The 11,991-nt window shown below is 46.4% G+C and overlaps 1 protein-coding gene across 1 annotated transcript; it reads left to right on the top strand.

Annotated features, from left to right (window-relative positions):
- The first annotated feature begins 5,296 nt into the window (after positions 1-5,296).
- Positions 5,297-9,555, top strand: LOC140460529 (uncharacterized). Its single transcript, XM_072555101.1, has 2 exons — positions 5,297-5,345; positions 7,605-9,555. Exon 2 carries the CDS (start codon positions 7,978-7,980, stop codon positions 9,487-9,489), a length of 1,512 nt encoding a protein of 503 aa, XP_072411202.1. The 5' UTR covers positions 5,297-5,345; positions 7,605-7,977; the 3' UTR covers positions 9,490-9,555.
- Positions 9,556-11,991: the final 2,436 nt, after the last annotated feature.

Raw genomic sequence — 11,991 nt, 5'->3', positions numbered from 1 at the left:
TCCAGCACTTCACACTTATTTAAATTAAACTTCATCATTCATATACTAATCCAAATGCCTTTTAAATGTTCTAACTGTATCTGCATCTACCCCTTTGTCTGGAGATTCATTCCACACACAAACCACTCTCTGGGGGGGGGAAGAAAATGGCAATCCTCATGTCCTTTTAAAATCTTTCTCCTTTCTCTCTTTCAAATTTTGCTCCGTAGTCTTGAACCCCCATTCTAGAGAAAGGATTTTGGCCGTTCACCTCATCTATACCCCTCACGATTTTATACTCCTCCTCTGCTCCAGTGGAAAAATTTCCAGCCTATTAACCTGAATGTAGGTATATTCATGGCAGGTCAGGCAGCATCCGAGTAGCTGCCTGACCTGCTGTGCTTTTCCAGCACCACTCTAATCTAGACTCTGGTTTCCAGCATCTGCAGTCCTTGTTTTTACCTTTTACGTCGGTATACTCATATCTACTTATGATCTGTTCAATGCTGGTGCAAGCTCGACAGGCTCAATGGCCTATTCCTGCTCCCAATTTGCACACTCCTAGTCCAGGACAGCAAGGGACCATAAAACACAGGAGCAGAAATTAGGCCTCTCAGCCCATTAGGGCTGCTCCACTATTAAGTTCTGGCTGATAAGTTTCTCAATCCCATTCTCCCACTTTCTCCCTGTAACCCTCGATCCCCTTGATATTCAAGAACCTATCTATCTCTATCTTAAATCTACTCAGTGACCTGGCCTTCACAGCCTTCTGCAGCAATGAATTCCACATATTCACCACTCACCGGCTGAAAATGTTTCACCTTATCTTTGTTCTAAAAGATATTCCTTTTACTCTGATGCTGTGCCCTCAGGTCCTAGACTCTCCGACCAATAGGAACATCTTCCCCAAGTGCACTCTGTCCAGGCCATTCAGAATTCTGTCTGTTTGAATTAGATCTCACCCCTCCCCAAGTGTGGGCCTGTTAATCAGCATGAACCACACCCTTCAGGATGAGTTACAGCAGGAATTAGGTTCAGCAAAGTCAGAATGGAGGAAGTGTGTGTCGGATGGAGATTCTCAGCTTTTAGGGGATGAGAGAGGAAGCGAAGTTCAATATAAATTAGAATTGATCGGATGGGCTGATGGGCCAAGGAGTGGCAAAATGAGTTTAGATAAATGTGAGGTGTTACATTTTGTAAGGCAAATCAGGGCACGACTTATATAATTAATGGGAAGTGATGCTAAACAAAGTGTCCTTGCAGGTTCATAATTCCTTGAAAGTGGAATTGCAGGGAGACAGGATTGTGAAGAAGGCATTTGGTACGCTTTCCTTTATTGATCAGAGCATTGAGTACAGGGGTTGGGAGGTCATGTTAGGCCACTTTTGGAAAACTGTGCAATTCCAGTTGCCCTCCTCTGGAAGAATATTGTGAAACTTAAAAGGGTTCAGAAAAGTTTTACAAAGATGTAGACTGAGTTGGAGGGTTTGAGCGATATGAAGATGCTGAATATGCCAGGGATAATTTCCCTGGAGCATTGGAGGCTGATGGGTGACCTTACAGAAGTTGATAAGGGGTATAGATAGGTTGGATAGCCAAAATCTTTTCCCCATGATAGGCAACTCCAAACCTAGAGTGCAGAGGTTTCACGTGAAAGGAGAAAGATTTAAAACGGACCTGAGGGGCAACTTTTTCACACAGAGGATAGTGCATGTTTGGAATGAGCTGCCAGAGGAAGTGGTGGAGGCGACTACAATTACAACATTGAAAAGGCATCAGGATGGGTATGTGAATAAGAAGGATTTAGAGAGATACAGGCCAAATGCTGGCAAATGGGATTAGATGAGTTTAGGATATCTGGTCGGCATGGATGAGTTGGACCGAAGGCTGTGTTTCTGTGCTGTATGACTTTAATCATCTTGTGTGAAAGCAGAAGTGTTGTTGTGAAGATTGGACTTTCAGAGCAGCTTTCAAAGATGTTTTGCCTTTACTGGAAGCAGAAGAAGTGACAATGAAGTATTTCATTGGTGAGACAGCAACTGAGTACGTGAGCACGTTTAGGATTTTGGTGGAAAGTGGGAATTCATTGCACTGTGGGGGTGAAGTGCTTTAAGGCTTCCCAGCAGGAAAGACAGTGTGCTGATTGGGGTATCCAGTGAAGGGTTAGGTGGATTTTTGTTTTAAACTGCTCATTTCGGCCAGCCTCCAACATTGTATTTCCAATGCTGTCCATCAGAAGGAGCTGTGTGTAACTGGTATCGTTAGAAGCCTTACGGTTTTCAGTACTGCAGGAATGGCATTGTTTCATCAGCATTGTAAAGGTTTCTGGCAGCAGAGGGAGGTGTGGGCTGTGTTCACTAGAAACGATTAAGCATTTAGATAACATACATACGAGAGGGCAGGGTGGGATTTGTCTTTCGATTTGCAGAAGGTGGGAGATTCTGGGAGCTGTGATCTGAGGCAAACACAACTGCGGTAGATCATAGAAGCCCTACAGTGTGGAAGCAGGCTATTCAGCCCATCAAGTCCATTCTGACCCCTCCGAAGAGCATCCTGCTCATACACCCCTCCCACCCCCACCTCTTCGGGAATCAAGGATTCGGGATAATGCAAGTAAGAAGAGCTGAGATGATGGATAGATCAGCCACGATCTCAATAAATGGTTGCCATAAGGCACAAACAAATTCAAATTCGGCCAATCAGTTTAGATTTTGCCCCAAAATACCAAAGTCCAATCAAGTTTGAATTAAATATTTCGATAATATTAACACCAATAAAATGATCCGATGTTTTGGAGTATAACACCAGGCATTTTTGTGAGTTTTAATATTCTCTGTGTTGGACATAAAGAGTAAAGTTGTTAATTTTTACTTTAAATATTTACCTCTGGGATAGTTCTTTGCCCCTCAAACTTTTACATATTACTGCATGGGGTGAATCACTTCTGTGTTGATGGTTCAATTTAGCAGAGGGGGTTACCCCGTGTCGTAACAGTGCTGCAACATAACAAAAGTGAATGAATTGACTGCACACATTGAAGAGAATGATTTTGATCTGGGACTCCTTACAGAGACATGGCTTCAGGATGACAAGGATTGGATCCTAAATATTGAGGGGATTTGTGGCATTCAAGTCGAATGGGAAGCTAGGTAAAGGTAGAGGGTTGACACTGCTAATCAAAGCACTGATCACAGGGTAGTCTGGTGTCAGCTCGGATTTCAGGTCCTGGTTTCTTTGTCCTCTATTGATCTCCCTGTTCCCACATAGTTGTTGTCTGTTCTCAGCTCTGCTTCATTTCTGCTGAAGCTTTAACCTCCTTTGACACCTTCCAGAACAATAAATCATTCAGTCAATCAAAGTCCAACCCACACTCTCCCAGCCTGTCAACCATCCAGACACAGAGTATCATACCAGAAAATATAACAAAAAAGATGAAAAGTTAGAATTAAATAGGTGCTTGTGTCTGTTCATTGGCAAGTAAACTAGAAATAGGGGTCTGCCAAGAATCTTATAGTGTCCTAATTGAAGATTGTCTCTCCCTTACATCTATGTATTAGGACCCAGCTATGATTTATAACAATATTTACATCAACAGAAATAAAGCACCTGTTATGCAATAGACCTAGAGATATACAGTATGGAACTAGACTTTTTCTCTCTCTCGTGTGTGCGTGCGCGCACACACACACACCAAGGTCTATGGGGTGAATTTGTATTTGCAGTTACCATGTATTTTGCTCAAAAAATGCACAATCTGCAGGCAGACAATACATAGAATATTTTATAAATTCCACTTTGGAAATAGAACCAGTCTGATTCAAAAACTGGGATACAGACAGACTCTGGCCTCACACCTTTCATGCATTGTCTGAGCTGAGTTGTCATCTTTTCTAATAAAACCTTAAGTTATCTCGAGTAGGTGTCTTATAAGAAGTTCTGGGGTTTCCATATTAATGACACCAGCAACTCTTTCTAAAAGATGAAAGACTTTACAATCCAGGTTTCTTCAATGTATCATTTCAGTGGCATGACTCTAATGTTTTGCTGTAAACTCAGTGTCTTATGATCTTATACTCCACAACCACCTGATGAAGGAGCAGTGCTCCGAAAGCTAGTGCTTCCAAATAAACCTGTTGGACTGGCGTCATGTGATTTTTATCTTTGCCCAGGTTAGGGTGGATTGGCCCTGCTAAATTACCCATAGTGCTCAGGGTTTTGCAGGTGTGGGAGAATTGTTAGAAGCGATTTGATTCCACCTTCTCGTGACTGTCTGTGTGAACTTTGGTATGTTCTCCCCCTTCTGTTTGCGTGGGTTACCTCTGGGTGCTCCGGTTTCCTCCCACAGTCCAAGGATCTGCAGTTTCGGATGGATCGGCTGTGCTAAAGTGTCCAGGTATGTGCAGGTTAGAGTGGGTTAGCCATGGGGAACTGCAGGGCTGTAGAGTAAGTTGATGAGTCTGGGTGGGATGCTGTGTGGAAGGTCGGTGTGAATTTGATAGGTGAAATGGCCTGCAGGGATTATATAATTCTCCTGCTTTAGCCATATGTGGATTGAAAAATGACTGCTGTGGGAGGAGTAGGTTCCAGTTCATGGGACACTGCCCCAGTCCTGGGGAAGGTGGGAATTGTGCTGTCTCTCTCCCCACCCACTGCCCCCATCCATTCTCTCTCGCCCCGCAACTCTCTGCCCCCCATTTACTCTCTCTCGCCCTCATTGTCTTCCTCCACCCTTTTTCCCCCGAGTCTTTCCTTTCCACCCCCACCACCCTCTGTTCCCCCCAGTCTCTCATGGCCCCCACAATCTGTCACCCTGTCCATTCTGTATCTCTTCCAACTCCCACTAAACTTTCTCATGCCTCGAGCTCTCTTTGATCGCTGTATCAAGCTCATCTCAGAAGAGAGAGAGAGAGAATGGTTGGTGATGACACTGCCTGGGAGATAGGGGTGCACGAGAAATGGCTGATCTTTCAAATTCAGAATAGCTAAAATAATATATTCAGAAACAGCATTAAAGTTTGAACGCATGTTCAATTTTATATTAAGACAAAGCTGCAGCCATCTTTCTCAAACTTGCTTTGAACTATGTGCAGTTGAGGACAGGCTGTTCGGGGTGAATGAGGCTTTTGTCCAAAATGTCAATTTTCCTGCTCCTTGGATGTTGCCTGACCTGCTGTGCTTTTCCAGCACCATAGTCTTGACTCTAATCTCCAGCATCTGCAGTACTCACTTTCACCTGTTAGGGGTGAATGGCCGATACCTAGTCTTGAAAATTGGTTCTGTTAGAAGGTGTAGAGGTGTATTCTACCTTCAAGAGAGTTGAAAAGTGAGCAGAACCACCTGACATAGCACCAAACGTTCTGAACAAGGTAACAATTTAACATTTTAACAGCTCAGTAGCTGGGTTGCCTGGAGACAAAAATATACTCAATTTTGGCCAATTGATTTAAATCTTGCCCCAAAATACTGAATTCCAATCAAGTTTGAATTTAGTATTTTGCGAATATTAGTTAGCACTGCTGCCTCACACCACCATGGTCGATTCCAGCCTTGGGTGACTGTGTGGAGTTTGCACATTCTCCCTGTGTCTGTTTGGGTTTCCTCTGGGTGCCCCGGTTTCTTCCCACAATCCAAAGATGTGCAGGTTTGGACAGGGCACTTCTTGAGGGGAATTAACTTTCACACTTTTTTTTCTACTCCTTAGGTCCTTTTTAAATCTTTTCCCTCTCACCCTCAACCTATGCTCTCCCGTTTGGGAGTCCCCTACCCTGAGAAAAAGATGAGTAGTCAAATAAAATGCAAAAGAAATAAAATGTCGAGTCGCAGGATAAATATAAAATGTCGCTCCAGCGTTTCTTGTCTCCAATTGTCATTTGGGCACAAAACCTGTCAGTAACACCAGCAACTTCACAGAGCGTCTTGCGCATGCTCCTCGGTGACAACTGCGCATGTTCGCCGGTGTCAGCAAAACCTGTGCGTGCTCCTGGTTGTCCGCGGAAACTGCGCGTGATCTCCTTTTGTTGGGCCAATAGGAAGCACTGGAGGACCGGAAGGAGCGTAGTCCTCCTGCTAATCAGAGACACCCTATTGTCTGTCTCTCACAATCTCAATTTATGGAGGGGACAGATTCTGGAAAAGTTGGGCCAGGTCTGTGTCTCAGTTGGCAAACTCATGGAAAATGCAGTACCATGATGTGAAGTGATAGCATTCCCTTGTGGGGTGGGGAAGCAGAAAGGAGATGCATTGTTTAACTGGTGATATATTAGGATGTGGAGAAAGTGAGGACTGCAAATGTTGGAGATCAGAGTCGAAAAGTGTGGTGCTCGAAATGCACAGCAGATGAGGCAGCATCCGAGGAGCAGGAGAGTCAGCGTTACAGGCACGAGACCTTCATCAGGAATGTGTATAAAGGGGCCTCAGCATCCTTCCATACCAGTCAATGCCAGTTGTCAGATAGATGTAGCAAGCAATGAGCAAAGCACGTGTTATATTAGCAAGAGTAATTGAGTCCAGAAGTGGGGATGTCTTCCTGCAGTTATGGGATCATTGAATATATTCAAGGCTGAGTTCATCTGATTTTGGAACAACAAAGAAGTGGATGTTTATGGGGGAAGGCAAGAAAATGGTTTTCAGACCATTGCAGAACAGTTACCGAGTCAAACAGCACAGAAACAGTCCCTTCAGTCCAACTACTCCATGCTATGTTCTCAAACTAATCTAATCCCACCTGCCAGTGTTTGGCCTATATCCCTCTGTCACAAAGCTGGTCCTTTTACTAAAAGCTGGTCCTTCTTCTCAAGGATGCTGTGTCCTTAGTTTTTTTCAGAGCGATGGTAAAAAAAACCCGGGCTCCGAAGCGACTGGTTTAGTACAGAGATGAAAAATGGTATTGGGAGGCATTTTTGGTTATATGTGAACAGATGAGTCTTGAGGCCAAAGCTTTTATGTTTTAGAAGTGACCTGTATAATGAAAGGGTGTGGTCAGTCCTGAAAGCTGAAGTCTCGTTTGGGTTAAGCAGTGGACTATGTGGAGAATGACTGCTAACATTCTCTCCTTCTTCTGGCCTTCTAACTTCAACTGTAAGCCTCTGTTTCAGTTTTACTTTTTTTAAGGGGTTTTTGTTTGGTACTGTTGTGTACCAGCATTGCAAAGAGTGTTATTAGTTTCTCCACAGCTTGTACTGTACTTAATAAAGTTTGGTTGTTCACAGAAGTTGGCGTATTGCAGTGTAAGAAGCTCAAGCAAAAGAACTTAACAAAGGAACCTAAGGGATAAGTCTTTCATGCAGAAAGTGGCGTGTTTAAGTAAAGAGCTGTCAGAGGAAGTGGTGGGTGCTGGTACAATTATGACATTAAAAGGCATCTGGATGGGTGTACGATTAGGAAGGGTTGAGACGATATGGGCCAAATGCTGGCAAATCGGCCGAGATGAGGTTAGGTTATCTAGTTGGCACGGATGAATTAGACCGAAGGGTCTGTTTCTGTGCCTAATATCTCTATCACTCTGGCTTGCCACTAACATTTGCCACATCTATGTGTACAGTTTCTCTCTGGTGTCAGTGTCAATGCCTTGATATCTCATTCTTAACCGGACTGGCAATGATGACTTTTGTAATCTTTTCTTACAGACTATCTAAAGACAGAAGTTTCAAAGTCAACAGATGAAGGGCTTATGTTCAAAATGTTGATTCTCCTGCTTCTCTGATGCTGCGCTTTTCCAGCGATGCAGTTTTTGGCTCTGACTCTCCAGCGTCTCCAGTCCTCCCTTTCACATCAGTGTCTGACAGTTACTCAGTCCATCAGGACCACAACAATTTTCAACTATGATTCTGTGAGAAGGAGCAAAGCTTTCTTTTTGGTTCCTGTTTGAGTACGGGGGCACTGGTTGAAAGACCCTACTGTTGCAGCGCACTGAGTGTGGAGCCTGAAACAACTCTACTGCCTGGAAAGAAGAATTCATGGCGGGGTTGTACACGTGTGTGTGCAGCTGAAGCTTCGGCCATGGAGAAACCCGAGGAAACACAACCTGTTGAGAAACCATGGAATTGTGGCGACTGCGGGAAGGACTTCTGTGTCCCATCTGTCCTGGCGGCTCATCAGTGCAATCACACTGGGAAGAGGCCATTCTCCTGCCCCGAGCGGGCAAAGGGCTTTACTTGCTCCTGTGTCCTGCTAGCCCACCAGCATATACACACTGGTGAGAGGACGTTTTACTGCTCCGTATGCGGGAAAGGGTTCACTTGGGTGGACAACCTCCAGACCCACCAGCGATGTCACGCAGGGGAGAGGCTCTTCAATTGCCATGAGTGTGGGAAAGCCTTCAGCGACTCCTCCAACCTGCTGACGCACTGGCGAGTCCACACGGGGGAGAGGCCCTTCAGCTGCCCAGAGTGTAGGAAGGCCTTCAGCAATTCCTCCATCCTGCTGGCCCATCAGTGGGTCCACACGGGGGAGAGGCCCTTCAGCTGCCCAGAGTGTGGGAAGGCCTTCAGCAATTCCTCCATCCTGCTGGCCCATCAGCGGGTCCATACGGGAGAGAGGCCCTTCGGCTGCCCAGAGTGCGGGAAGGCCTTCAGCTGTTCCTCCTCCCTGCTGACCCACCGGCGAATCCACACGGGGGAGAGGCCGTTCAGCTGCCCAGAGTGTGGGAAGGCCTTCAGGAAATCGTCCCACCTGCTGGCCCATCAGCAGATCCACACGGGGGAGAGGCCCTTCAGCTGCCCAGAGTGCGGGAAGGCCTTCAGCTATTCCTCCTCCCTGCTGACCCACCGGCGAATCCACACGGGGGAGAGGCCCTTCAGCTGCCCAGAGTGCGGGAAGGCCTTCAGCTATTCCTCCTCCCTGCTGACCCACCGGCGAATCCACACTGGGGAGAGGCCCTTCAGCTGCCCAGAGTGTGGGAAGGCCTTCAGGAAATCGTCCCACCTGCTGGCCCATCAGCGGGTCCACACAGGGGAGAGGCCCTTCAGCTGCCCAGAGTGTGGGAAGGCCTTCAGCAATTCCTCCAACCTGCTGGCCCATCAGCGGGTCCATACGGGGGAGAGGCCCTTCAGCTGCCCAGAGTGTGGGAAGGCCTTCAATAAGTCCTCCAACCTGCTTGCCCATCAGCGGGTCCACACGGGGGAGAGGCCCTTCAGCTGCCCCAAGTGCGGGAAGGTCTTCAGCAGTACCTCCACCCTACTGAGACACCAGCGGGTCCACACGGGGGAGAGGCCTTTTGCCTGCTCTGAGTGTTGTAAGGCCTTCAGCAATTCCTCTGACCTGTTGTCCCACCGGCGGGTCCACACCAGGGAAAGGCTATTCAGCTGCCCCGAGTGTGGGAAGGGGTTCACCCGCTCCTCCAACCTGCTGGCCCACCAATGGGTTCACACCGGGGAGAAGCCGTTTGCCTGCCCTGACTGTGGGCGGAGGTTCACGTTGTTCTGCAACTTGCGGAGGCACCAGCAGGGGCACCAGTGCATCCAACAATCAGATTCCACCAGTGACACTGCTGTGGGTCACCCCCAAGGCTGAACCTCCTGCCCATTCTGACAGTGGGTGCAGTGAGCTTTTTTTTGTTTTGTGCTGGACTCGCACTTCCCCCCCCCCCCCCCCCCCCCCCCCCAACAAGCCCACCTACATGGCTCAGGGGTGGCATGGTGACTCCGTGGTTAGTACCACTGCCTCACGATGCTGACCTGGGTTCAATTCCACACTCGGGATGACAGTCTGTGTGTAGCTTTCACGATGCCCCCCACCCCGCCCCAGCACGTCTCTCAGTCTCTAATGCTCTAAATAAAAATATCTTAGCTTGTCCAACCTCTCCCTTTTACATAGACCCTTGAATCCTGGTAACATCCTTGTGTATGTCTTCAGCACTCTTCCAAGTTTAATAACATATTTGTTATAGACACTGCCCTGTCTACATATTTTGTTGGAAATATAGGACCTAATCCAAACTGGATAATCTGGCTGATGGGACAGGAAACCACTTCCTTTCTTGAGAGACAAGTCTCCTGGAAAGAACTGGCTGGCTGACTGATCTACTGACCCTCACAGTGCCCCACTGCCCTCAGTTATCTGGAGGGAGTCCACACATTTGCCGAAGGTAGTGCTTGAAACCTTTATCATCTTTGGGATGGATCCCCATTCATTCCGTGCTATGGAGTCATGCAGCCTGGAAACAGACCCTTCAGACCAACCAGTCCATGATCCCCAACTAAACTAGTGCCATCCATCTGCTCCTGGCCTGTATCCAGTTTGTCAATAGTTTTGTTCATTTGTTCACCATGAGAGTTGGACAAATAAATTGCTGATTGTTGATTTTAAAGTGTTGAGGATTTATTCTTATCACTAGAGCAGGTTACACCACTTTTAATGCTAATTTTACAGATTATTAGGTGACACGGTCCTCTGGGTGTTTCTGTTTGAGAAAGGTGGTGCTGTCAACCTTCGCTTTATAAGAGTATTGACGTGATGTACTGCTGAATGCAATGGAATCAACATGAATCCCAGCCTCTCACTGTGGTTGTGGGTGAATCGCCTTAATTTGGCTCTTAACTCAGAAACTGCACACAATTAACTGCTGAAACAATGATTTACACTTTATTGTATGCAGCAACCAAAAATAAAACTCCTCAAGTAACCAAGTTCAACCTCACAATTTGGCTATCACCCAATTGATGGCAGAATTTAACTGAGTTTCCACCAAAAGTATCTGTCTCTGGAAGTGTCCAGGGATTCAATGCAGCATTCTTCTTCCAAGTACTGCTGCCACTTCATTCTGAGGTTGAATTCTGGTGGAGATTCCTCACTTTCAAATCGGTGATGTGATGCTTCTTTAGATTCTAACATCACCTCCCCACATTTCTGGAGATCTCCGGTCTGTCGTTTACCTTCTTATCCTCGAGGTTTAGTGGTTTGCTTGGTACAGCCTTTCCTGCAAAAAAACCCTTTACGTCAGGGCCTTCCTTCCACAGACAAACTTAATTGTCCTTTTGTCATGAGCTTATTAAACACTTAGCTCATCTGTCCCAGGAAACAGCTTGTTGTTTTGCGTCCTTCTTCCCAGGGATGGTTAACTAGCAGAAATTAGGCCATTCAGCCCATTGAGTCTGCTCCACTATTCAATCATGGCTGATATGTTTCTCAACCCAATTCTCCCCATAACCCTTGATACTTTAGAATGATTGAATCTACTCCACCATTCAATGGGCTGAATGGCCTAATTTCTGCCTCTGAGGTCTTCTGATGTAGCAGTTTCTCAGTGGCCGTTTTGTTTCTTGGTCCAGAAAGAGTTCCTGCTGACTCAGGGAATTTGGAAAGTTCTGCAGTTTAAAGGACCACACCACATTCCCATCTGCCTTCGCCTGAGATACTGGCAATTCCCAACATCCTTTGGTATCCCTGAAAACAATCGAGGTGTCTGGAAATCTCTGCTGCTACTCTGGAACAGAAGGATTATGGGGAGAAAATTCAGAAATCTGATGTGCAAAGAGACTATGGAGTTCTACTCCAGGATTCTCTCAAGGTAAACTTGCAGCTTGAGTTAGTGGTTAGGAAGGTAAATATTTTGATCAGACTTGAATATAAAAGCAGGGATGTACTTCTGAGGCTCTGAGAGGCTCCGGTCAGGCCACAATTGGAGTACTGTATGTCGATTTGGGCCCCATATCTCAGGTAGGATGTACTGGCCCTGGAACATGTTCAGACGTGGTTCACAAGAATGGTCCAGGAATGAAGACTTTAACATATGAAGAACATTAGAGGACTCTAGGTTTATACTTCATGGAGTTCAGAAGGATGAGAGGGGATCTAATGGAAACCTACAGAATAATGAACGGCGTGGATGTTGGGAAGATGTTTCCATTCGGAGGAGAGACTAGAACCTGAGGGCTCAGCCTTCGCGTCAAGGGAAGACCCTTTAGAACAGAGGCAAGAGAAACTTCTTAAGCCAGAGTGTGGTGAATCTATGGAATTCACCGCCACAGAAGGCTGCGGAGGCCGAGTTACTGAGTATATTTAAGACTGAGATAG

Source organism: Chiloscyllium punctatum, chromosome 36 (assembly GCF_047496795.1).
Source record: "Chiloscyllium punctatum isolate Juve2018m chromosome 36, sChiPun1.3, whole genome shotgun sequence".
Taxonomy (NCBI): domain Eukaryota; kingdom Metazoa; phylum Chordata; class Chondrichthyes; order Orectolobiformes; family Hemiscylliidae; genus Chiloscyllium; species Chiloscyllium punctatum.
This window is presented reverse-complemented; position numbering and strand designations above follow the sequence as displayed.

Bases quoted from the DNA above. Each gene is read 5' to 3' on its own strand.
- LOC140460529 (XM_072555101.1), top strand. From the start codon at position 7,978: ATGGAGAAACCCGAGGAAACACAACCTGTTGAGAAACCATGGAATTGT.